The sequence below is a fragment of the Echinococcus granulosus genome (genome assembly GCF_000524195.1).
Source record: "Echinococcus granulosus chromosome Unknown EG_S00033, whole genome shotgun sequence".
In the NCBI taxonomy this organism is placed as follows: domain Eukaryota; kingdom Metazoa; phylum Platyhelminthes; class Cestoda; order Cyclophyllidea; family Taeniidae; genus Echinococcus; species Echinococcus granulosus.
In genome coordinates this window covers 555,433-583,007 of record NW_020170413.1, presented here as the reverse complement: position 1 = coordinate 583,007, position 27,575 = coordinate 555,433, and the positions used below count along the sequence as shown (strand labels likewise).

General features: G+C 44.1%; 3 protein-coding genes across 3 annotated transcripts in view; 1 reads left to right on the top strand and 2 right to left on the bottom strand. All coding sequences in view use genetic code 11, as the record gives it.

Annotated features, from left to right (window-relative positions):
* Positions 1-301, bottom strand: part of EGR_04944 (Abnormal spindle-like microcephaly-associated protein) — a gene marked incomplete at both ends in the record, with an annotated part of 17,574 nt that extends 17,273 nt beyond the window's left edge. The window contains one exon of the mRNA XM_024494193.1: positions 229-301. Coding sequence (XP_024351430.1) covers positions 229-301 — 73 coding nt within the window. The remainder of the gene's footprint in view (positions 1-228) is intronic.
* Positions 302-3,319: 3,018 nt separating this feature from the next.
* Positions 3,320-8,001, top strand: EGR_04943 (hypothetical protein; the record flags this gene model as incomplete). The annotated part of the gene is made up of 3 exons (XM_024494192.1): positions 3,320-3,405; positions 4,891-5,163; positions 7,890-8,001. 3 exons carry the CDS (start codon positions 3,320-3,322, stop codon positions 7,999-8,001), a joined length of 471 nt encoding a protein of 156 aa, XP_024351429.1.
* A 2,826-nt stretch (positions 8,002-10,827) lies between these two features.
* EGR_04942 (hypothetical protein) lies at positions 10,828-27,505 on the bottom strand (the record flags this gene model as incomplete). Its single annotated transcript, XM_024494191.1, has 25 exons — positions 10,828-10,909; positions 11,974-12,138; positions 12,571-12,863; positions 13,351-13,551; positions 13,637-13,771; positions 13,855-13,919; positions 13,995-14,319; positions 14,699-15,238; positions 15,842-16,058; positions 16,123-16,342; positions 16,514-16,768; positions 17,375-17,537; positions 18,125-18,523; positions 18,983-19,039; positions 20,576-20,902; positions 21,338-21,495; positions 21,629-21,865; positions 22,553-22,770; positions 23,801-24,195; positions 24,691-24,978; positions 25,061-25,221; positions 25,984-26,058; positions 26,724-26,798; positions 26,857-26,931; positions 27,457-27,505. 25 exons carry the CDS (start codon positions 27,503-27,505, stop codon positions 10,828-10,830), a joined length of 5,175 nt encoding a protein of 1,724 aa, XP_024351428.1.
* Between the last annotated feature and the right edge of the window lie 70 nt (positions 27,506-27,575).

The window sequence follows — 27,575 nt, the reverse complement described above, 5'->3', positions numbered from 1 at the left end:
CAAAATAAGTATTACATTACACCTAAGTGGGCAACCCCCAACCTAATTGGCAACCCCCAATACAAGACTTGGGAAAAATATACATTATCGACCTACAGAAGGCCGTCTAGGCCAGTAACACAGCCATAGTGGCCGAATTCAAGTTAAATCATAGTAGTGTAGCCTCGAGTGGCCTGATACTAGAACTGAGAATTATACAAGCAGCTAAATTACTACAAATTGGTCTACTCTTTGTCGTGGTGTGAAGGGCAGTTAGGATTCTGTGATTGTTCGTAGACTGGTCAGCACGCCCTTGGGCCATACTAGTGGCCTATAGCCCCTCTCTACGTTGCCAATACATGTTCAACTCAGGTATTTTGCCTTTTGCTCTTTCAGGGAATTCTTAAGATGGTACAATGGCGTACTGCAAGTTCGAATTAGCAGAAAATATGGGTACTTGTTTTCCAGATTTCTAATAGGTGTTGCTTTTGAACTGCCAATTAGTATCTATTGTGCATTACTTGTTTATTTAAAATCCCTTTTTGGAGGAAGGGTGCCAGTTTGCACCAAACAAGTGACGGTGCGGACGCCTCTAACCCCTGAGGAGGAAAAAACCGCTGTCATCTCCATATTTTAATACCATCCTTCTACTAAAGCTGTAGTTCTTGCCGTACTTTTCATGTTCCGAGATTACGTAATCAGAGCTGGAAGAGATGAACGTCGAATTTGTCTCATCAGTGGCAGCTAAAGTAAATCTTCTCCCTTTCAAAGCTTATATGGATTTTGTCAATGGACTTGAATACACTAAACCAGATGCTAGATGCCTCGATCAAAAGGTACTAGTAGTCTTCGCTTATCCCTAATTCACTTGATCTCTACCAAACCTGTGTTGCTTACAGCAGCTTTGAAAAGCCTCACCTCACAGCCATCGCATCACTGCATAGTACATGTCCACAGGTTTTCCCAGAGTAGACAGTGGGCATTGATATCGTGGATCCTCTACTGACCGCAGAAAGAGGGATCTATTATATCCCTGTCATGGTAAAATGCTTCACAAAAGTAACCAAGGCACAACCCGTGCGGACACAAGACACTGAATTGGTTGCTTTCACTTTCGTTATTTGCTAAATTTGTCAACAGGGAGTTTCTGAAACGGTGCACAGCTATCACGGTGTTGATTTCGCAAGCCCACCCCTTACCAAACTTTGTAAGCCCCTTGGGTTTTATATGACAAACGCAACACTTAGACATTCACAAGACAATGGACAATTGAAAAGAATAAATTACACTTGGCTTGGACTGCCAAAGGCTTTCGCCTGGGAACCCCAATCACAAGACTGGGATTTATGCTTTGGACGATGCCTGCTTGTAGATAGGTCTACAGTCCATACACCAACTACTGTTTTATATTTCAAAATGCTCACAGTATCAACCGACATCTTTTTACTAAACGCGAAAGTCGCAACTTACAGTGTCCCTCAGTACGTGCTGAGATTGAAAGAAGGCATGGTACAGATTTTCAATGGCCCTCTGTGTTACAGACGCCTAGCATATATCAAACAGAAGAGATACGACGGCGAGCAGAGGCAGTCCAATGTCTACTGAGAAGAAGACCTAGTACAGCTAGACAGGCCGATCCTACTGTCAGGAGAACACCGCAATTTCCATCATCCGTGGAGCGTGAATGTAATCCAAGTGGTAAAATTCATCGCACCGACAGACCACCTCGTCGGCAATACACAACTCCATATTCAACCAGTCAAACTTCAGTACAACGAAATGTGTGCTAGCATAGGTTACACTTCCGACCAGATACGAAGACGTAATTTACACCCTCGCGGAGGGAAGAAGCCCATCTGAAATAGCATACGCATACACTATCCAGAGGGGCAAGGGAAAGGTAATGAGGAAGACGAAGGTACGCTTAATTAACGTTTGTTTGAATGGATATTTCAGGTGAGAATTGGCCAGTATGCACAAACCTCTTGACTGAGCAGAGGTTGATAACCTCTGAGGGGCAAATTACTTTCGAGATTCTACAAATTCGACTCCCTGTGCACTTTTATAGCACTTATTTAGTAAAGAATGTCCTCCTTTGCCCAATGTGTGTGAGTCAAGGCAGTGAAGAGCAGTGCTGAACCCTTTGCAGTACTTCGGACGTTTGAAGGACATTGCCATAATAACTTAAAGTACAAGATGATATTTCATACTTACCTAACAATATCACAACATACTTCCAAGAATGGATTAACGTTATTTAGTGGTGATTCTACTAAGAGATCGCATAGGCAGTCATCCGCATCGCCAAAGCTATTTAGTGAAAATTATTGCGATGTTTTATCCTTAGTGACCTGTCATGTCTTTTGTATCTTGTAATTGGTATTTGTCTTTCAGCATTAGTTTGTACTGGTGATATATTATCTCAAAAAGATCCTAAAATGCGGTAAGTTCTTAATGAACGATAACAAAGAATATGGAGTAATTGAGAGACTTTTGACATGAGGTGTGAAGTTGTTCAGCTGTGTCGACACAAAGTCTCGGGGACCGATCGCGATGCTATGGTGTCTGCTATGCGCGGTCATCATGCAAGTGTCCAACTGCTCTGACTCTATCTAAGGAAAGCTTATACCACTAACATTAGCTTTTGAATCCATGCCCACTGTCCAGCCATTGAAACTTAGCAAATAACTAGGTGCTCATTTGGTAGAAAATTACACCTTGACAGATGTCGGGAAAAATGAGGACGGATCTGATACGTTTCCAATAACCCAAGGCTTACAATTTCAAATTCCAGGGCAATTTATTATTTTAAGAGGCTCCGTTAATCAGCGACAGGGTTGCGTTGAACATCTACTGATGTGATTGCTCTTTACTCTACAGATAGAGTTGATAACGTCTGTACTGTTGGTTCAACGAGATAAAGCAATAAGCAGTGACTTCGACTCCAAAGCCGATCATATTTCAAGAGCCGATGCAGGTAGGTCTTGAATACGGACCCACTGCTTGTCAAAGATATTTTGGTTGCATACAGTAGTATTCACCCTATATCTTCGCAAACGACTAAAATAAGTGGACTAACATTTCTGCCCTATTACTAGCACCATACTGATAATATAACCGATGTTTTCTTCTCTCGTAAAGTTGTTTTCCACCTTTTGGTGCGACTAGAAACAGAAGACATGTTAAGTGGCTCAGTTACCCGCGTTTGTGTTGTCAAGGCGATCGGACACTTTTTAGGTTATTGTAGCATACTTAAAAGTTCCGTTTGATGAAAAAATGGTCAAAAAATAGCATTGCAAGCCCGGTCTCTTCTCACTAAGGCAAAGGAGTCCTTCAAACTATGCATCTAAGTGATCTTCAATTCAGCCTCATAGCTAAAATTAAATTACTTGATAATAGTTGTGATGGGTGGTGTACAAGAGCCAGGTTTGTTTTATGTCGCTGTCGTAGATTATAAAAGACGGTGCTGCATAATAAACAGTCTTTTTTATTGTCCATAGCCAGATGGTCCGCACACTACCCACCAAACAAAACCCTAATTCCAAGTCACCCACCACTTCATGTCTACGTGGCTGAGAATGTTTTGTAGTTGTTCACCTGCTGAATACCAAAGCAACTGAGACTTAGATCTACCTACTCGAGAAAAATTCTTTTACAAATGGTGAGGATAGGTAAACCAGTGTGAAAAAAGTGTTTAACATTCAAAGCCGTCCCATGAACCCCTGTCGCATATTTGTCAAGATGGGAGGAAGAGGGGATATGCTGCCCCATTCCGTCGCTCACTATCATCCTTCGAATTCCTTTAAGCTGAAGAGTCACGAATGGATGTAACTAGGGCTAGATTTTGCTTTGGCTTCTAGCAGTAACTAGTTGTGTAACAGAGGCGTTCGCAGACTGTGGAAGGATTATGCATTTGTATCAATAGTCGGTCAACCAAAAGAAGGCTTAAAGAATTGTTCCGAAGTCACTAACTCTCTTATTTGTTGTGAGTCTGCACGATTTATTGGGTGTTTTGATGTGTAACGATAATCTACCGGTCATTTTATGAACCAAAACAAATAATTGGACGTCAGAGAATCAATTTATGGCCCTCGTGGCGCATAAAATTGGCTGAGTTCAATAATAACATGCTTTTCCTAAGAATATGGAGGGGGATGCTACGAAAAGAAAGCCCTCTCTCCACATTTTCATCCCTGGTCCATTCGCCAATGACTAAATAATGCACTGTTTCTGACCTATTTTTCTATTCTCCATTCACCTTCCTCTGATCCATTTAACCCCCGACACACGCATTACCGTTTCATCAATTCGCCCAATCGTTCATTTTATAAAACTCATGATTAGTTACCCAACGGCTGTAGGAATTTAATGGACAAGTGTGTGGATCCTTCAGCTTCTCCACTATTCCTCCATTTGGACCATCTGCCGACCATAAAGGGTTAAAAGTGGACGAAACAACCCATCACTTTACTGGTCATCTTTGATCCAATCATCTATTTACCCTTCGTCTGTCCATTCAGTCAGACTTCTTGAGCCAACTTACTCTTGGAAGAACCTTTGTGCGATGATATTAATAGGACAGTGGAACGGTTTGAGGCGTCACAAGTGGCACAGCTCCGCTGAGCTCTTCGCAAGCGAGGGTTGACAATAGCGGTGCGCAAAGTCTGTGCTGGAAACCGTTACTTTGACTGTGGAGGAAGAAGACGTCGATATAGGGGCTGACGACTATAGAGACAGAGAAGTGTCGCTTGTTTCCTCCAACATTGTCAACACTCCTACCACCCCAAAAAGCCCTCGTCAGCAACGAAATGGGAAAAGAGAGCTCATCCAGCTTCCTGTAATTGAGAGTACGATTGCGATTGACCCATGCATTCATCATTCAAATCATTTCACCTTTCCACTTTCTGTCAGAGCGGAGGTTGGGTGCACGAAAGCTATCAACTCGAAGGGGTTTTGTCAAAAGGCGGAGATAAACTCCAGGTCTAATGATAAATGGAGGAATTTACAGTCACTCATTATACAGGGTTTAATAAAGCACACTTCTTCCCAAAGGCTGAAAATAACAGACTCAACTAAAAACCTGCCATTAATTGGAGTTGATTCCCAAGCTAAGTATCCATGGATTTTGAATTCCTTCTTTATGGATCCATTACCTACAAGCATCAAAATCCTTGACTTCTCATGGTCAAAGACCGTGAGTTTTAATGTTGGGTGCTAGATCAAGTTGCTGTTGTAGATCGGGTTTGCGGCCTCTTCCACTTAGCTCAAATTATTCTTGATTGAGAGATTAAATAGTCTTTTACCCTTCCCTTGGTGTTTGCTAAACCTACCACCAAGCATTGAAAATCTAAGGGGTAAAAAGTCGAAGCGAACTTACTGCTCAAAAAACTTGCAAAATTTTAGCCTATTTCGCTGATGCATTAAGTGATTGAAAATTGCCACTTAACTTCCTCCCAAGGATAAGAAGTGTAAAAGTCATTAACTTGGACGAACATTGACAGAGGAGGTGGATTAAAGTTTAACCAATCCACAAGTTGAATACTTTTGCCAAAAATTGGCCCTTTTGGTCCACCTATAGAAAAACAGGAATATGAATATCTTGATACAACCGCATTACTCCCATTAAAACAGGAGTACTAACCAACAAGTACAGTCATATTAAATAAAATTTTTCTTAACAGGAGTTAAACTCTTCCTACCCAGGAAGGGAAGGCAGGGAAAAATGAAGAGGAGGTGTAATAACCACAAATAGGTTGGCAATAAAGCGTCGCCTAAAGACTGCACAAATCCACCCTCTTGAAAGCAACCTTCGTGCCTTTCCAAAAATGATCCATCTTCATCAGACCTGTGAAGGGTGAGAATAAAGGAGGGTTGAGAAAGACATAAAGTAGAACTTTATCCCTGCAGTGGATGGCAATATGGTCCCCATGGTGAATCCCTTCCCATGTATTCACGGTACGAAGGACACCACAAACAATCCAAAGCCTTCAAGAACGAGAGCAAAATAGAGCGGAAGAACTTGGTCAATTTGAAAGCCGTCCGTGGAGCCATCATTGGCACTGGTGGACCTGGAGTTAAAAGTCTCCGTCTCTGAGTGAGTTAAAGGTCATTTTTTCCTTGAAGCCTAATTGAAGGATGTCTAGTGGACTGTCAGTCACACCTTGGTCGGACTTGCCATCGGGGTCTTCGAACAAGGACCAGACAATTTGTTAGCTGTCCTACGAGCAAGATAATTTCAAACCTAATTACATTTTATTCCTCACTTGATCCCTTTGGCAACGTTGAACGTTATACAGTCCAATTTAGAAGGGCTTGCATCTCAAAACGATGGCCCTTCGACACTACCGAATAGTGTGTCATTAACTACAGATTATTCAAACCTTTGAAACCCAAAATCTGGCTTTTTTCTCCCTGACGCAGATAATTTTAACCTTTTCATGTGGAATCCAAAGCAAATGTGGAACCCAAAGCTGTTTCAATTTATCAAATATTTTATTGTCCGCTGCATGTCTGACAAATTATGTCTATCAAAAAATTACCAAATTTTCCTAAACAAGAATAAATGCGCTACTTAAAACCTAAAAGATGAGTGTGCGAAAAGTGTTTGGCACCTAAAAATGCTTCATTATCCATTCATACCGCAACCCTTTGTCTCAGCAGATGAAGGAGTTTGACTAATTTTCCTCTCTTTGTGACTGGCTCGAAGCAAACAATATAGACACTCACTACGGAGTTTGATTAAAAGTAGGGAGTGAAAAAAAGCAAGCCAATCATACCTCAAAAATAGCAGTGAAGCGACCTCCACCACCACCCCACCTGAAATCATTAGGTGAGGAACTGGCGCACATGTCCACGCTCAAACAGCGACATTGAACGTGGCACCCTTCGATTAAGTACAATATTATATTTTTGTAAAACTGAAGCTCTTGTGTGATTTCGCGATAGAATGCTTGTAGTAACAACCCTCAAGAAAACCGTCATGTCAATAAATATGTCGTAGATCACATCTGGTTATAACTTGACGAAGCGCATAGGCAGTATGGAGGAGAGTGGAGGGGGAGGGGGCGGATATTCTGCCTTAATTGCTTGCTAGTCATCAAAGATTCGAGAGAAATGGGTGTCGTGCTCCAACTCTCTTCATCTTTAACCCCCTCCCAATTGACTAAAAGCGAGTAGCGACAAAGAACTGCAAACATGACAATAACCACTTTAAGGCCGAAAGTGACAATCAATCAGTTATGCTCTTCATGCACAACTGAAATCACTGACATGGACTTGGAATACAACAGCAAGGCCTGTCTGGCCTGCAGGCTTGAATCTTTACCCATTTAACGCTGGCTGTTTGGACAACTACTTTTCAGATAATTATCCAGTGTTGTCATTCACGCGATCAAAGGAGGGAGAAAGGGTAGAGAATGTGATTGTAGAGTGATCAGCTGCCAATTTTGATTGACCGTGAGGCCTACATGACAGACGGGATGTTAATAAGCAGGCAATCAAATTGCCTGTTCTGAAAAACCCACGAAAGCCGGCAACGAAGTCGGCTGAATACTAAGTGGTCGGAGGAGTCAAAAGGAAAATGATCCAAGGTACTTAATGTAGGTTAAATATGTTAAAGACCGAAAATTTCTGTGTTAAATGGATTAAAGAGTAATTTAGGAAGAGGGCTGGTCGGTACCAAAAGTGCAGTAAAAGAGCAGTGGCGAAGGTAAAATAGAAAATCGGCTGTAGAAGGTGCCTTTTGTAATGTGAATTGGAGGATTTATTCTCAAATGTTTGAATATTGCATCAAAAGACCTACAAGACAGTCAGAAGATATGCCTCACTTGCACCGGTGCCGAGCAGACAAATGGGAGGTTCAAGGCACCAGAACAGATTCGACTTACACAGTCTATTAGCATAAATTGCAGGACAAAAATAAAGGTAAATGGTAACAAACATAAAGGGAATGAGGTGGTGAAGGATATAGAAAACGGCACAACAAAAGTGTTCATGATGAAAGGGAAAGAGGATATTCAATGAGATGTCACGAAGCTCACCACCGCCTCATCTATGGTAAGTCCCCCATTTCCTCTTAAAACATGCTGGTGGAATCCGTTAATCCGACCCCCACATATCCTTTAATCGTCAACTGTTCCCTGTTCTTGTCGCTTCATTTGTCGGGCATTTTGGTGAAGTGGGTAATACAGCATTTCATTATTATGAAAGGTATGCAAATTTCTAAACGCGACGCCTCGGCCTCTAAATGATGCATCGAAATTCACCCACGTAACGTACTCTGGCATAGTACTGTAGTTCTAGGGCTGGACTAGCCCTATGGTCTTCCAACGCCTCACCCATGCTAGCCCTCCCGCCTCCAACTCCCTCCACTCCGCACCGCTTCTTGTGAATCCACTTTTGTGCTCAAACACTCAATTCAATGCGATTCAATTTCACTCCTTTACCACTATGTGCGCTACTCTAAATAGACCAGAAGGAAGTCGGGACAGGAGGCATTTCCGTCCTGTGATGTTGATAGCGAGGACCGATACATGCACATCGAGTCATTTGACGCCTTTGAATGGAGGGCACTTCCCTGTTTCACGTAGAGCGGACTTCCTGCTCAGTACTCCAGCAGTCCACCCTTCATCGAGTAGTTGTGCCTACCACCTCTGCCATCACTTTACGCACCATTACCACCTAAAGAGAAGAGTGGATAAATGTGTGCCGATTTTAAACTGCCTATCGTCTCTACGATGAGGTCGTTAACTCACCTAATTGAAAGAGGAAGTATTCAGAGTAGCTGAGAATTTTTTCTGTAAATCTTGCTACTTTTTTCTTCTGCTAAATGTCTGTTTAACTAAACAGCCTTGTGGACACACTGTGGCTGGTGTCCGCGACGTGTCCAACAGAGTGTTTCTCGAGTAGTAATGAACTCAGCATAAATACTTTCAAAAGCTTCTTTCTTGAACAGGTCCATTATCGATGCCTCTGGGAAAGGCATCGAAGACGCTTGCATTTGAAGATCACATTAACGTTAATCACTCGGCATCATAAAGGGACCCAGTTGAGGGATGTGAATTGGACAGAGAGTCGATTATGTTCGGTGGAATAACTGTCGCCTTTAACATCGTCACCGTAGCATTGTTGGTCTACTTGTATGTTAACAGGTCAGTTAACCATGTGTGCCAAACTGTTAGTCCATGAAATACACTATTGGCGATTGCCATGACAATGCCGGATGCAAAAAGCAACGCATCCAAGCAGTTTGCGCAAGCAAAGAGGGAACGACAAATCCAACACATGACAGCTTGGAGTTAATTTGTGACAGCCCAGCAGTGTACAGAAGGGGACAGACTAACCGTCCGTCTAATTCATCGAAGACGCAAGCTCCACTTGAGGTCCATAAAATCCAACAGTAACGTTCTTTTAGCTTGCAGACATTCAAAGCACAAGCGTAGTGGATGAATGGAGTATGTCGACACTGCCACCGAAGGTGGCACGTAAATGGTCAGATTAATTGCCAGAAGGAAAGTAAACCGGTTACCTCGGGATGCATCCACTGCTCCACGTGAATTTAGACTCGTACCACTTTTTATTTCCGGTGGATTCTTTGCACCACCAGATAATTGAATGAATAAGCGTCTTTATCCGTCAGACAATTGACGATCTGAGAAACCCACCTCAAGGTTAGAACTGTTCATTGTCTGTTGAAGTTTGACGTGGACACGTACACTTCTTCCGCACTACTGGATAGAAACTTGCAAAAGTGGACACCCTCGTCAGTAATAACAGACGAAAGCGGCTGTCTGTTCAGTTATTTGTGCAAATGCTGACATGAGGAATTTGGCAGGGACCGCTGCATGTCCGGTCCACTGTGAATACTTCTTTGTCACTTTCAACAATCTGTACATTGTGTGAGGTAGGGATTATATGATGGAGCAAAAAGAAGGAAAGTAGGGTGGAAAAGGAGGAGAGGGGCCCCAGCGACCCCTCATTCGCTTCTAGTAATTGTTGCGGCCACCTACACGCAATGGGGAGGAGCGACCATACATCCTCTGCTGGTGACGGTGTAGACAAAACTAATCCACCCACAACTATCGAGCATGCCAATGTGGATGTCTGCAATCCTCCGGAAAGCAGTTTCTTTCAATTTTATGGGCGCTCCAACCGGTTACTAATTAGTGAAAAGAGGAAAGAGCCGGAGCTCCCACTCTCACTCTCCTCCTCCTCCCTTCTCCCTCACTCTCGATTGGCTAACATAGGACACGGGTAAAAAAAGTAAATACACCGACAACCTCTCGAAGGCCAGGGCCGAAGGTCAAGGCCAATCTATTGCATTCAATACGTTCAGCTGAAATCATTGACATGGACTCAGTAAGGAGCTCGGACTCGGTCTCAGACTAGTACTCGAGCTCCAACGTCAAATTTTGTCTGGATTAAACACTTAAAAGCCAATCCTACCAATCTTTCTTGCCACGATAACCACATTCGAGGTAATTATCCAAGGTTATCACTCACTTATTACAGACATTGTCATAATATATCCATCTTCCTTTTTATCCGGTTAGTTGCTTCGATTGGATCCAGGCAACACGTTCACGCAGCCTTGGACTACGGCCACTAGCATTTCAGTTTACATCAACAATTATCCTCAAATATCTCACCGGCAAGTTAGCTTCAATCACAGATGTTCTCTTGGCACTGAGATGAAGGTAAAAGGAGGAATGGAAGAGGTCAAAACGTCTTAACGCACAAACAACCAGTGACACATGCACTGATGAAGAAAGTGAGGAGGGTAAGTGGGGCGATGAAGTAGATACATAAAAAGAGGGAACGAGGAAATACCGGACTTTCAGCAGCGGGAGTCTAGTAGCAGTCGGGTACACTCGGTTTGCGCCAACTTGAGATGTCGGACTCGTAGAAGACCTTCCTATTGATGAGGTTAAATCTATAATTCGAGGAAAGATGGACACAATTCCTTTCATACACCCTTTCGATTTGTTTCATCATTTATGCAAAAGTACGATGAGATACTACTCAAATGTGCCTGCAAGGACAAATGTGATCGAATAATCAAAGCGCAACAATCCACATGGCCCTCAAGACTCGTATAAAGGCAACGCAATTATTCTTTTTAAAGAATATTCGTGTTCGCATTCCCACTGATTTAGAAAATGACCTCCATCATGGTTTATGGATGCACAACAACTTCCTATTTTACATAAATTGAGGAGTCACCCAAACGAATGCTGAGATATGCAGTGTTATTTGAAGGGATGGAAAAAATTACTGGAAATTGTTTACATGAAATGTCAGACGACTGATGAAGCTCGCACCGTTTTCAGTGCACCTCACTCTAATGCCTTTATGCAACTTGAAGGATGAAATGCGTCACTCAATCAGTTGGCTTGATACTCTTCCAGATCTACTCTATCACTTTGCTCTTACTTCTAAATATCATTTCACAAATCCTTTCATGAATTCGGTAGATGCAACTCGAATTTGATAGCTTTACGAATAGAGTTTACCTCCACCCCCTACTTCGGTCCTCTAGAAGCTTTTTCTTTCCCTTGCAGTTCCCACTCAGTTTAAGGCATCGCAAAACTTGCTCTCTCGTTCGCTTTCTTCCAATTGGCCAATGTTACAACCAAGCACATTCTAAATGTCCTACTATTAACCATAAGGCCAAGGTCAAAGAAAAACCTAAAAATGTGTGAGGACAAAACCATCCCATATCTCAGGCCGTCAACTCATCTTACTTTCCCTACTCTGGTTGGGAGCTCGACAGGGTCACAACGTCACCAGTATAAAAACCAATTAATGACGGTTTGTGATTCTTGCTTGAGATAAGAAAATGTGGAGACCATTTACTGGTAGATATGGGCGTGTCTGATCCTCTTGCGGAGGAATAAATTGGAGGGAGCAGGCAACAAATCCATGCTCTAAGTGTTGGGTAGGGGGCAAATCACCGGGAGGTATAAGGCAGCGACGATGGAGGTGTCAATCACTTACCGAAGGGCAAAGAACCACATCACGGCGCCCAGAGAGTTCCACAAGATGATGGTGGAGACAAAGGCGAATACACAAGTGAGAAAGACGCTGACCCACTCCTGTAGTGCCGACAACCAGCCACGCGACTGAGCGACCACCTCTGCAAAGTACTCCGAAGCATTGTACCTGTAGATGATGAGGAGTGAAGAGTGGTGGGAATTGACTTTCAACACTTTCAATTTGCTGTCCGTTCATCACATCAACCCATTCATCCACGACCAGACAGTTTACCATTTCCGATCTATTTATCAATTCTCGATTCGTCGATTTCTGATCCATCTCAATCTGATCCACGCACTCCTGATTCATAAACTTACCCAGTCCTTCGTTAAGATATCCCTTCCCTTTTTACTCACCAACTGCAGAAATCTGATGGATTGATGCACTGACACTTCGGCTTCTATACCATTCTTTCAGCCAGATCACCTCCTGCATGTGGATGGAAGAAAGCGACTCAACGCTTACCTTATCCACCTCTGATCCATCACTCCTACTTTAAGATTTCTACATCAACTAATAAATTTGGCGATTTTTCAAGAAAAAATTAAGGCAACTCACCCTTGGAAGAGTCTCGGTGTGATGACGTTGATAGGACAGTGGGGCGGCTCGAGGCGTCGCAGCTGACGCAGCTCTGCTGCACGCTCCGCGGCCGACAGACGACAGTGGCGTGGCACGAAGGCTTCGCTAGAAGCCGATGTGTTGACTGTGGAGGAGAAAGACGTTGATGCGGAAGCTGGAGACCATGGAGGCAGAGGAGCGAAGTGTTCCGTGCTTCCTCCAACATCACCACTCCCGCCACCCAAAAGGCCTTCGTCAGCGACGATTTTGGAACGTAGAGCCCGTGCAGCTTCCTGCAATGGAGCGAGGAATCGGGGTTACTCATACATGCATTTTGCCATTTCATTAAAAAAGGAGGAGATTCCAAGAGTACTCCATCAAATGAAAATCATCTATGATTTAGATTATCCATTCCATAAAGTAGAGATTTCAAATTTCATAAATATAAGTCCACAGACTCAAAATAGCCGTCCAAATAATTAGTCTATTGTAATCCGCCTTCGACGAGCATGGATTGAAGATTCTCCCCCAAGCTCATCACACTTTTATAAAAAGAGCATTGAGCACCAATAGCATCGAATCAAACAACGTCAATCAACCAGGTTTGAAATCTTCCCTACCCACAAAACAATGAATCCTGGGAGACAGAAAAAAAGAATTATTTAAAAGCCCTTCTCCAATTTTCACCATAGAACTACTGGAAACTGTCACTCCAATTGGGGTGTAAAATATAGAGGCCTTCAGAAACAGCTGACCAAAGTGGCAGACCGATTAACCGACCTTGTACAGGAGGAGAACCCGACACTGCTCCATTTCAACCCGATTCAGCCATCCGGTCCAATGGTAGAGGAGGAATTGCGCCTCCTGATAGCGATGCTCCGCGTGGGCCTCTGTGGTGGCCAACTCCTGGTGTGTTAGACGGCGTGCCGAGCTGACAATGTGCAAGTTGACAAAACGCGCATGCAGATGAACATCCATCATCTAGACATAGAGAAGAGGCGCGAAAAATATCTCCACGAGGAAAGGTCATGTCTGTTGAAACGTCCGATGTCAAAAAAAGACCTACAAGATTGTCATAATAACCGGTGTAGTCTAGAACATGCTCCGAAAGAATATCCTTTACATGTGCCGAGGCCAGACAAACAATTAGAAGGGTCAAGGCACCAGCACAAATTCGTCTCACACAGTCCTGTCGCATGAACTACAAGACAGAAACGAAGACGAAGTCTAGTAACCACAAACAGGATGATAATGAAGCGTCGCCAAAGGCGTGCACAAATTTACCGCCTTAAAAGCCGACTTTGCGCCTTTCCGAAAACGGTTCCTCTTCATCAATCGTCGTTTCAAACCTGCCGAAGGTGGAGAGAAAAGAAGGTAAGCGAAGATTTAAAGCAAAAATGGAGGAATTGCTTAATTGCATCAACCTTTATCCGTGCAGTCGATGACAATAGGCTCCCCATAGAGAATCCGTTCCGCCGTATCCACGGTGTGAAGCACACGATGAACGAGCCAAAAGCCGTCGAGGAAGAGAGCGAAACAGAGGAGATGAATCCAGTTGAGTTGAAAGACGTCCACGATGCCACCGTCTGCACTGGTGGACTTGGAGTTGGAGGTCTCGGCCTGCTGGTGTGTTGAGGGTCGTTTCTTCTTCGAACTTGATTGAAGAAGGTCCTTTGGCCAGTCTGTCTCGCCTTGGTCGGACCTGCCGTCGGCGTCTTCGTACACTGACCAGGCTAGTTGTTCACCGTCCTACAGGCATGCCATTTTGGAACCTAATTACGGTCGCGTCCTCATTCTATCCCTTTAGTAATAATCAACACTAAATTGTCTAGTTTATTTAACTTTGAATTTCAAAATGATCCCCCGAAACTACTAAAATGTGAGTCAACGATCTAAGATTTACCTAATTCGCCAATTACAAGAGTGAATGTTTTAAAGCTGTGATTAGTAGATACCCACAGACGGCTGCCACCTTATCAAAAGCAGACCAAAAATTTGTTTGTGAAAAAAGTATGTGCTTGGGAAATCTTAAAGTTGTTTTGTTCATCTGCAATTGAAGCAGAGACACAACAAGAAGAAACCCACACGCACCGATTGCGAAGGAACAAAGAACCGACTCAAAACTCACCACATCCACAGCATCGGAGACAAATGGTAGGTAGGAGGGTCCATATCTCGTCTCAAAGGCGTCGGCATCGCTCCCTCCTCCGCCCGTCTCTACCACCTCATTCCATACAGGTGGTGTGGGCAGTCGCATCTTATCGGGATCAAAGTGAGGCAGGTGCGGGGGCAGACTAAATACGGGGGCTCCACCACCGGTATGATAAATCGAATCGTAAAGGGGAGGTGGCAAGAGCTTTGCCCACTGCAGAAAGGGTCGCGTAGGGTCCGCCGGGTCAGGTGCAAGGCCGCGTAGTCGCGCCACCTCCTCGTAGATGAGCCGTGCGCCCGCCAACCAATCGGAGGTGGCAAGGAGGCCCTCCGTGGCCTCCAGATCGGCACGCAGTCGGCGCAGCGCCCACTGTGCAGTGGTGTTAAAATTTGCCAGTCCACTGTCGAAGGCGAGGACGGAGGCAGCAGCGGCGACTCGCGCGTACTCCGCAACAGCTTGAGAGACAAGAACGCGGCTACGACGTGAGGCGGAGCGCCTTGAGGCTACGTCAAAGGCCTAAAATAAAAGAACTCAGCTAGCTGTTTACCCATCTTTAGTTTGCCATGATATATACCGGGTTTTGAAACCAGATGCGGGCCTCAATCTCAAAAGTTGCGGCAATTTACTTTAACCCCCAATAGATATGAGAAGACAACCCCTAAACATACAGATTTGCGCAGCATGGGGCACATAAAGAAGTAAAGACCAAGAAGTCATACTGAGATCAGGCACAACACAGGTGGGTGGTTATTTCACTTATTGTCAAGTTGACATTGAAATAGCCCCTCAATTGTCGGAAAAATCTACTAGTTTGATTTAAAATATGGCCGAAAGTCACAAGACCTGGTGTTTTTCCATAGGTCCGTAGACGAAAGAAATTGGTCCCTACCTCACCACAGAATCCACTGAATTTCAAGATGATAGAGAATCTATGACCACCAGATTTCCCAACTGTTTCATTACCTCACAATGGAAAGCTCAATCACCTACCCGTTCAACCACTTAACTAACTGTGGCATGAAAATGGGACTAAACTGAGACATAAAACTGTAAAAGATGAGCTGAAAACTGCGGCAATCACGTCCCAAGGAATGGAACAAAGAGGCAAGACAGAAATACCTGTTCCATTTTGTCAAACATCTTGTCGGTGCCTGCAGAGCAGGCCTTGTGCATCTCGAGAGCCTCGCGTTGTTGTCGACGCAGTTCCACCTTGAGGTAGGCGTCCATTGCGTCTTTGAGCAGCTTCTGACGCGCGATGCTCACCACTGACCGACTGTGATCAGGCCCACCCAGCCCGTTCCACTCCGCCATACTGGCCAACTGCTGGGCCGGTTCTCTTTGTAATAAAAGACAATAATGATATTAAAGTCCACAATTAGCTACACGGACTCTTCACTTACCTCGTAAAGTAGCGCGTTACAATGATGAGTGCAGTGAGGGTAACACTGAAGGTGTAGGCCGATTTGAGACAGAGGTAGATAACCAATACAAAGACCCGTCGCCAGTAGGTCAGGGGTGTGACCTTGTCGGGGGGTCGAAAGGTGAAGATGGCCGCCGAGGTAGTGGCATTGGGGTCAGAGGTCTGTGCGGGTGTGCAACCAATCCAGTAGTGCGAGGGATCTTCAGAAAGATCAACATTTGAGGCTGTCAGTAAGCTTAACAGCGGTTCAGGAGAAAAAAGCACAAATATTGTCATTAGGAAGTCAAGATAGCATCTCATCTATGACGCATTAATTGAAAACAAAAATTGACGACCCGAATGTAAAGAAGCGATGGTCACAGAACACAGACCTGGTTGAGTAATGTGCCCCAAAACGTGGATGACAAAGAGAAGGAGAAGGAAAAGAATCAGCACGTAGACAACCTCTGCAGGAGGTCCAATGGGTAGCACTCGGTTAACTGTGAACGTTGTTGTCGCTGCCGTCGACGCTGCAGTTGTTGGGAGTCCTCGTCTGACCAATCGATTCACTGGTGCAGCGATGTTCGCCTCGCGAAGTTGCCGAGCGGCCAAACTTGGCACAAGAGCCGCGAGGGAAGAGAGAGCACCTACAGGGTAACCCACTCTTTTAAACCTACAGCTTTGAAACCCTATTCCACATCGCGTCCTAACACTTCAACGTGTATATGGAATATACAGTCACACGAAAGGCTAAAGATGGCCTGATTTTTCATTTGCTACAACGACTTTCAAGGAATCTTTAATTGACACTGTTCAGTTTCTCTGAACCAGCACAAGAGGTGATTTTTTCCTGGTCGATCGGGCATTCGGAGCAATTTGTATCCCCCAGACCAGTACATCCTATACTGGAGCGCGCATATCAACAGATATGTGTGTCAATTGCCTATTCCCCAACGCTTTTGCCATACGATCAAACATCATGATTGTCATATCTATCAAACATTTAATCATTTAGCCTGGTTGAACGCCAAATAATAAATGATGACATTAGTTGTATGATATGAGGTAAAATTGTCGTACTGTTTGACATGACTGCATTCAGCCTCTCCAAGCATCTCTCGCGCCCCCATCATTTTTCATAACACCATCAAGTTGCTGAACAGAATCCGCTCAAAAATTGGTGTCCTACCCACTAGGCAATATACTACTGTAAAATTAGTAGTCACATCGAAAAGGAGGAATATTTTGCTTACTGCTTGAGGAGACGGTGTACATGCGCCTCTGTTGCATCTCCGCAGGCGGTTGAACGGCGCGACGCACACGAATGTCTAGACGATTTTTGGCATCCAAAATGATCAGCCGAAAAGACTTATCGTAGTCAGGCTCTTCGCTGGGAGCTGGAATCAGAATACGCAGCTGAAAAATGAACGAAAAGGATTGAGATTTGTGGAAAAACATAGTGCAAATGTGCTAGTCAATTAGTCAGTCAGTAATGGATCTGAAATTCATGACATATTTGTATACAGTACGCAAAAGAACTAAAGAACAACTAATTGACAATTTTGGAGTCTAGTGCCATCTTCCAGTCGATGGAAGTTGGATTTCATGACGTTTCCAGTTGCCAGGATCTTTCATATTGTTCAAACCGTCACTAGAAGGTACTTTTTGGTACCACATCCTCATGCTACCACCTTGGCCGGAAGCTTATACAGCACAAATCGGATCCACCAGATTCAACTGACGTTTTATGATGGAAGGACTTAAAATAAGAGTAAAATATTGGAGGGCACAAAAAAGATTGCCGTTCCGACAGACCGACGCACTTCGTTTGTGCATCCCAATGCATACACCTCAACACACAATAATACGACAAGTTTCTAAGTTACAAGAATTTGCCATGACGAGGGTTGATGAAAACCACTTAAAATCTAACGAAACGAGAGAGAAACTTGGACGTACTGGTTTTATACTTTTGAAAACTCCTGTTTCAAATGTTTACTCACCTCAAATTTATTTTCCTCAAACACTCCCACCTCGTAGTCCAAAAGAGGTTCTCCATCGGGCATTTTTTCATGTTCTTCCACCTCCTCCATGGAATCTGCTCCACCTCCACTACCACCACTTCCACCGCCGCCAGTTCCACTTCCTCCGGCCTCCTCAGGGTAGACTTTCAATCGAAAAAGACCCGGAAAGTGTGACACCTGACCGGCCAAATCAATGACCCAAAAACTTTGCTGTTGTTGTTGTTGCGACTGTTGGAGATTTTGCATCACCACGTCGTCATTGAGACCGTAGTTCAAGCTAAGAGCCAGGCTGGCGCGTAGTGAGTGACCACGTTCCACGGAGGCGGGTTCGAAGATGCTTCCAAGGAAGGAGGAGTCTTTGGAAAGGCTAAAATTCAGCTGTGAAGAAGAAAAGAGTAAGAGGAATATTTTGTTAAAGTTGGAAACTGCGCACAAGCTATCTAATGCACCGTTCTTATGCGGCCTGCGTTACCCAGGAGTGTGGATGAGGGAAAATCCAAGTGATTAATTTGATCACAATTTGCGATCCTCCAATTCACCCGATTAAAACTCCATAAACCTCTACTTTTGAGCTGCTGTTGAAGTGATGACTATACGCTTCAGGATTGGCTAAAATTTGGCATTGACGAAGAGGTAGTTGGGACCTCCCGAAAGAGACGATGTAGTCGTCACTCTGAGGACGCGGCACCTGCACGTGTGCCAACTTAGTCAACACAGTATTTTTGTGAGGTCAAAATTGTTCCTACAACATCAACGCATCCCATACGTTTTAAACAAACTGTCCAGATTGGCTTCTCTATATTCGAATGAACGAGACAGAAGGGGAAGTAAACATACCTTCGGTTTGATGCGAACATGTGAGATGGAGTAGAGGTAAGGCGCTCGATAGTTGACCTAAAGGAGGAAAGATATAATTGTTTTTAGAATGCATCGAACATATCCACGCACTAACACAGAGCCTCCATAGAACCCCCCACCCCACCTCCTCCCATCCTGCCTTTTATTGTAAAGAAACATCCATAAGGCAAAATATTCCCAAAATTTCATCCAAAGTGCAGATTTAAAGTAGTGGATGTCTTGATCGCCACGAGACTGTTGAGAAAGTAAAAGTGCAAGATTAGGGTCTTGTTATTACCTGTTTTATGAACAAACAATCGTCTTTGCGATTAAAGAGGAACGTTTTTTACAAGTTGATCAGGTGGCCAGAAAAATTCGTCGAGTCTTTGTACAGATCGCTGCAATGATAGGGACTTGGCTGTTGATAATACAACCCCAATGAAGGGTAGATAGACTGCGTCAATCTATGGGCTTGCTACTCTTTTTCGCTCTCCCCATCCTGTTCTTCTCCCAGCTTGAACCTTCACATTGATCAGTTCCAAAGCTACAGATTCTTTTCGTAACGTAACATTTAGAAAGGGAGGGATATGCGTCAACAGAAGGTACCACACGCAGACAAATGGCTGGAAGAATTTGAGCGATTCGCGAGATAAGTCCTATCACTGATTCTCCACGGACACAGATGACTGTCAAGAATTCCCTACCCAAGACCAAACAATTACAACTGAGGCCCAGATTACATGGCGCAAAGGTATACAAGAATAATCCCCTCTCTTCAGACAGAGACCTGACTGATCACTCCGAAAATATTCTTGAGGGCGGGAAGGAGGAACATACTGCTTAGCGCCACCTTCCGATCTCCCCTTATATTTCGCCAAGTGATGGGAGTGAGGTAGACAGAAATGGAAGCACTAGGCCAGATTTTCACTCGAGACCCCAAGGCAAAATGAAATTCAAAAGCTCCCATCCCGTTGGCAAAATTATTTTAGAGCAGAGATTGTAAAGGAGATTGTTTAAACGAATGAAAAATTTCAAGAAGACTTCTGTAATAATTCATTAATAAGAAAACCGGACAAAATCTTTCGGCTGCCTCATGTGTAAAGCATTCAAATGAGCTATTGGGGTTTTAGGTAAATGACTCTACGACCAGAGTGCTTGCTAGAGGACGTTGACTAGCCGTGACAAGCACAGTCCGCCAACAGAACACAGCATTTGACCGCCATGGAGATCTACAAGACGCACAACATTCATCAAGGTCAAAGGCTCTTTGATTATAATTTAAAATCATTATATGACCCTCAATTCTACCTCACAGCGGATTTCGATTCACTGGACTTCTAGTGATAATGCCCAACACAGAAGAGAAACTAGGGTGAGCGTCAAGAATCGGCCTCAAAACTCGATCAGAGAAACAAGGGAGACCAATTTCATAGCTCATGATTTTATATTAACGCTAGTAACATGGAGCTCTGACAAAACTACCTGTGAAAATGGTCTCCAAGCCCTTCAATCCACTCATATCAAAGTCGCTTTCCAGACTCACACAATTTGTGGGACTCTAGAAGACAAACCTCCGCCCCCTATTTCACTTACCTGGACGTCAGTCATGCCGATGTAAGGTGCCAATGCAGGTGTGTAGATGTTTAGCTTCTCCAACAAATGATCGGCTGACGCGCATGGTGCTGCTGAAAGACGACGCCAGAGGTCCGTACTCACTTCAAAGGGCTTTGAAGGCCAGACTAGGATACTGGGAGTGGTTGCACCACTAGATGAATCACTTGGAGTGGATCCAAACGGCGGAAGGAAGGGATAGCTGCTACCCGAACCTGTGTAGCCCCCGGCTCCCCCAACTCCGCCACGAGGACCGCCACTACTACCGCCAAAAGTGCTTGCCATGGTGTTCTGGAGGAGGGGGATTGTCTGGAAGGTAAAAAAATACAGAAACTGATCAATTTTCGGGGAGCCTCTGAGCTGCAACGCAGTCAGCTTGAGTTGATATGCAAATCAGCAGGAGCCTCCGTCACAAAAAGGGGGAATTTGTTTGACATGATGTTAAAAAGCGGAGAAAGTCCTTGAAGGATAACTTGATTGTCCCTAGAATAGGTTTAAGCTGACTTGAGTCAAGACTCAGACTGGAAAAGTAGAAAAGGCGAAAATGTCCCTTATAAAACTTGTCCCTAACTTGGACAAAATTCGGTAACCTGAGGCCACAATAACAGCACATTACGGTTATGTGGATTAAACCCATCGAAAGACTTCTAAACACTGCTTTCTCATGGGCTACGACAACTTTTGCTGGACCCAAAACATAAAAGTTATCTGACTCCATAAAGTGGAAAAATGGTGAAAAAAAACGAAATTCGCCTGCGTGCTCCAATAGTAAGCAGCCTGGGTATTAGCAGAGCCGCTGATAATGTCTGGAATGTGTGAGAGTCCCAGAGTGTAGTCCACGTTCAACAGCCCTCGAAACAGTTGATTCAGCGTTCCATCTGGAAGGCGCTTCACAACGTTATCTACAAGAGGCAAGAACAATGAATTTGACAACTGTCCAAACAAGGAATAGAGCCCTATCCACCTCGGTTCCATTACCAAAATTTTTCCATCTAAATCACATGAGTGGGCCTGAAATTTATCAAGGCAACTTACCCGCTGCTCCAGTTGAAGGTTGACTACCCGCACTCCAAATGGACTCGCCTTGAGGCCCACTGATTGGCTGGTTTAATGATAAGCTGGCTAAGAAAGTCTGTTTAGTCGGCGGATGTCCATTGTGCAGCAGGGACCAGCGAAGGCGGTAGATTGGACGACTGGATGCTGGTTGAACGTGACAGATGAAAGGGTTCTCCTTGGGCCACTCGGGCGTGAGACGAAAGTCCAATCGCGTCCCTGAAAAGATTAGAAAGAAAAAAAACAAAAATTAAAACATCCGCAAAGCTTTTCTAGTCATCCAATTCAACTATCAATACCGCTCCTATCTATTCATCAAATCATTTGGTCGTCTTTCCTCTCCTAGTTCATTCATTTACCCATCTATTCATCTATCTGCTCATTCACACTTCATTCATCCATCCAGTCATCCTTATCATCATTTCTCCGTCCTTCATTCATCTGCTCACCCATCCATTCTTCCATCATTCTACTGCTCATTCATCCATTCATCCGCGAGCCAATTCGTTCGAATCGCCACCCATTTAACCATTCTCCATTTCATTTACCGATTACTCCACTTTTGCCCCTTGCTCAATCTTCCTCGAAGTCACTACACACTCATCCGTCCATTTGTTCTTGACCCTTCTACTCCAAGTCCTGATCAACAAATAAGTTTGTTTAGCTCATTCATAAATCCATCAGCATGCAAACCTGTCGAAATTACGAATTCATCTTCCGATGTATAGGTCAATTTGTTCTTCGTTCGTCCGTCTCAGAGTCAACCAATTGTTCTTTCATTCATCAAATACTGACTGGACCGTCTACTTTTTCAATCATTCATCAATTTTCCTCTGATCTCTCTTCTTCTGATCTGACCCAGTCTGGTCCACAGCTGCATTCAATCTACAAATCTGCAAAGCTTACCACGACTACAAAGACGCATGAGACATCGATGCGCCGAATACTTCCCACAGATGTACGTGCAGTTGTCCTTCGCACAGCAATCAAAGCACGTCTCTAACCGACCCGAGCGTCCGTTATCCGCCGGTCCTGCGGTCGGTTTGCAGGAGAGTGAACTACTCTTTATTTCCTCCGCACAGTTCACCAAACACGCTCGACACGCCTCCTTTAGTTGCGCACACCTAGGCGAAGTTACTACCATTTAAGTGAAAGTGGAGAAAGGTACCGCAGAATGAAAATTTGAGTTAAATAGACCGTATCATTGCGTATGGATGCAATAGGCTTCAAACAGTGCTGAAATGACATCAGACGATTCGCGTTCCTGTCTCACATTTGACTACAATCCAGAAAGTGCCGAGAAACCTACTCATGGTTATTCGTAGCACTGATCTCTTAGCTCTTGTACACGCGAATATAAAACAACTTCCAGGCTAATATGCATTATCAGGTCCTTGGCGATGAAGAAGCACCGTGATTCCAACAGGTCCATAAAAGAATGAAGTACTCAAGGCGGTTTACCATATCGAAAGAGGTTAGAATCCTGGATTCATACAGTCTTCCCACTAACACAATTCAGAAGATCCAATAGGGCGTAGACACCTTCGATAATCCACTTTAGTCAAGTTCAGGTAGAGATTCGTGACCAAAAACTCCTTAGAACTTCCAATTCTTCAAATATCAAGAGGCGTATTACTGTGATGATAGCGAGTGACAACCGGACCCTAGTTCGAATGCAAATAGTCTGCGTGCATGACGTGCGTAGGGCAATCTGCACGCTGTTAGCTAAGAAGACCGGCACTAGTAGAACAGCGAGCTGTGGTTAAGTTTCTTGGGAAAAAAAGCACAAAACTGGGGGAAGAAGACTCCAGGTATTATGTAATGATGGATGCACAGCCTCTCAGAAGCATAGAATTGTAAGGGTACACGTTTCGTAGACGGCCGATCAAATGCGGGTCTCAGCTCACAGTATAGCAGCCATTTTGGTGAAAGTTTAGCCAGTCTCCGAAACCCTTATTATACCCACAACGCCTATCATGTGATTAAATCAGACAAGAGAAGAGTAACTTTGTGGTAATGAAGGACGGAGTCTGGCTGAAGAAACGTGGCCTTCTACATTGTTGACCTATCCGCAATATTCCCTTAGCCATTCTACGACGCCTTCAAGGATAAATCGGACACTGGTTATCAGTCGGCGAATGCAAAATGACTTACTGAATCTTCTCCTCATAGAAGGCCGTCTGCGGAGCAGCCAGTTCATCATTCCACTCTGGCCCAAACACGGCGGGTAATTTAGACGGTTCCAGACAAGATATACTTGGTGCTTCCGCTGCCATTAATCGACTTCTCTGAGCTGCATAGACGTAGGCATCATCCGCTGCGGCGGTGGGATAAAAACCACCTCTCAGTGGCCGATAGTCTCCATAACCGAAGTCGCCACTTAAGCCGGCAAACGCGGCGTCACCATAGAAGTCTCGACGCTCCTCCGACGTAGAAGGTGTAGATCCAAGGGGTGGAAAGTTTCCATGTTGCTCGTAGGTGGTGCAGCTGGTTAGAATGGGTCGGTAACCAGGGAGACTCTGATCTGGATCAGTGGCAGTAGTAACATTCTAAAAGGGACAGAAAGGGAGGAAAATTGTTGATGTACGGTCTTCAAGTAACTGGATGATTGAAACATCAATCAAACTGATGTTGAGCTTAGGAATCTTCGCGCCTTCTTGTAAACTCATTACACTAAATCGACCTCCGTTTCTTAGCTGATTTGGATGAACGCTAAAATTCATTTGGAACAGGTAAGAAGTAGTAAAAATATACTATGGTACTCTCTCCCACGATTCAATCTTCAGAATGATAGCGTGGAAACCTGGTCTGAATACCCTCCCATACGTAAAAGATGCACCTCTTTCCCGACTTTTGTGCTCCATTGCGTCTTCAGGAATAAATCAGTTGACACAGGAATGAGCGGTAAATCTACTAATGGAATACGATTGACAGTAGCAGCTGGAGTCAGCCGGAAACCCTACAGTTGAAGCAGAGCACTCAATGATAAAGTTATGTGAATCTTTGATATCATTAGTAACAACCTTGAGGGCATCATAACCCACTCTGTGAACAAGCATGGTGAGATGGTAGACCGGAGGAATGGGAAAGGGACAGAGGCGAGCCAGCGTTTCGTTGGCTCGATGCCAATTCTCGTGAAAGCCACCGCTCTGTGTGTGCGAAATGGAGGCGTCCGCAGTGCTGCCACCGAACCACTGACGACTGTAGAGGTCTTCCGAAGCACTGACGCCCTCCTGTGCCGAGGCGAGGAAGTGCGCATTGTCATTACTTGCCGAGTGATTCACGGGTTCGAGGATGGGCTCCAGTTGAACCATCTCAAACTCCAGTTGCACCTGAAAAATGGGAAAAGACACTCAGTGGGTAAAAAGTAGAATCTTTCTAAAAAACGAATTTGAACAAAAGATGTGGAGGAACCTGATAGCCAGAACCCCGATCGAGAACGATAGTCCGATTGACTGGCAGACGTCGCAGCGTCTCTGAAGTAAGAATGAATGACACATCCTTAACCTTTCGTTGATCCTCGAACCATACCCGACGTTTGTGGGGGATCACCAGTTCTGGAATGATGTCCTTTCCTAAAAGCAAAATTAGTGTTCGTTTTCATCACAAAGTATGGATGAGATGAGTCAGTCAGTCCACCAGCACCGTATCCCTCTTTGTTCCCTTCAGTGCTCTTACCTCATTTTCAGTCCTTATAACGTACCATGTTGGTTGAACCCGGTGCACAGTTTTTGAGGATGCGGCGGGAGAAGTTACCGTCCAGAAGGCTATGCGGATGGATCCCACCCAGGTGCACAAAACATGACAGATAGCTTAAAAAACGATCAATGTGTTCCTCACTTCTCTCATGTTTATCATAATTAACGCTGTCCACTTGCTTGTTCTTCATTCGCTGGAGAAATGATTTTGCAATTCATCATCGTCTATGCTCCGAACATGTTTTGCTAAGTGATTGTCATCTTTTCTTGCCTTTTATTTGGGCAATAAAAGTGGAACAGAAACTGAGAAGGCTAGAAACAGGTTGGTTCTTGGCTTCTGGAAACAAAACACGCCCACAAAAGTGGAAGGAATTAGCAGCATCGAGTTTCGGCATGAATGAATCCTAAATATTTGCTCCGTAGCTTAGAAGACCGTACAAACTTATTTGATAACCTTACAATGCTGGATGAACATTCCGGCTAGTGATGTTCCAAGGTCTCGCACTTCTAGTTCTTAAAATCCATGAACTTTCATAGTGAGATCCTTAAGGTGTTCCTCATTACCCATCACAGCAGAGTTGTGTTTTGAGTAAATGCTGTTGAACTAAACCGTATTAAATGCATTTGCACAGAACTTACGTCTGCATTCACGATTGCTGGATCCTTTGCAGGGTGTGAATTCGAATTCCTCTGAAATGCACAGCGGTCTGCAAGCTTGAAGTGATAAAAAACATTTCAATCGGGTTTTGCGGGCTAGAGCCGATTCATATTTCATAAATGAGACATTATGAAGAGAAAACAAATAAAGTTAATTAGACGAGCAGTTATAAGTTAATAATACTTTAAGACAGAAGTTAAGGGTCTCTCAAAACCCAATTTACCCTCCCAAAGTAGTTTACATGATCGCTACCCTGGCTTGAGGGGAAAGACGCCCACAAAAAAGATGTATCAAAAAAGGGTGTCAATGCCCTCCTCAGACGAAGATGCCTCGCCTGGTTACCTTACAATTATAAACCCAACCAATGTGGAACAACTATTTGTCACATAACGAAAAAGAATGTGTCACACATATGTGACGATAGTGGCGGAGGTGTTAACTTAACATATTTTGACACAAATTTAATAAAAAACTGTAAAAATAAGGTGATTTTCTTATGAATACTCCTAGGTTACAGTGGATTTTGGATAAATTTATTATTTCACAGGCGTCACTAAGTTTCCCACAGACGTACGTATCTGGTCACGCATGACAGGAAGGACAGAAGAACCTGAACATTTGAGACCGATAAACCCTCAATAATTTAGCCCAAATCTCGAACGAATTCACACTCAACCTGATAAACTGCGTTTAAATTAATGGGGGAGGGGGTAAACTTTACCTCGACACACAAGATCGCTGTACGGTGTACACGGTCGTGCAATATACATTCCTGCAGGACAGCCGTCAGAGCAGCCTAGGAGAGGGACAATAATGATAAGTGAAGAATCACAAGAACGTGAAGAAAAACTCACGTTTGCATTCCAGTGATTGTCCACGCGAACAGTTGCCATAGAGCCAATAACCCGGTGGACACTTCGTATCACAAGCTGGGGAAAAAAACGAACGCTGTTGATAAAATTGAGTTATCAGTTTTGGCAACAAATTGGACCTAGTGCTATCCCACCTCTCCCTTTAAAGAAGGAGAATCGACTTTCAGGAATAGTGATTCAGAAATAATACTAGAGGAGCTTTTAGATGTCCACCACTACGTACAATACCATAAACTTCGTACAAATCAGTCTGGTCTGTCAGAGATAAGAAGCAGACATCGCCCCAATTCAGAAGACCGTCTTCAGTTCAGTAGTCTTTAAACCTAGTAGTGAATTCATTCACTATTTTAAGTAATGGAAAAACAGGACTCTTAGTGCTGTAAGAGGATAAGACTGATCCAGGTGAATGATTTCATTCGACAAATAAATCAGCGAATGCAGATTGGCATACGGCACCCAGCAACTGCGTGCCTACAACGCAATTCGCAAATAGAGTGGAAGCCACAGAGGAGCCCCTTCGAGACGCTTCAATTCGTCTGCCTTTGTCGCAGAGGTGGGATATGATCCGAATTCCTTACTTACAAGTGGATTCAGCCTCAGTGAAACGCAAATCTGCGTTATCCGTCAACATTGCGTTGGTAACAACCGGAACCTTTCAATCTGCCAGGACCGAATATCCACAACAATGGAATGAAGCTCCT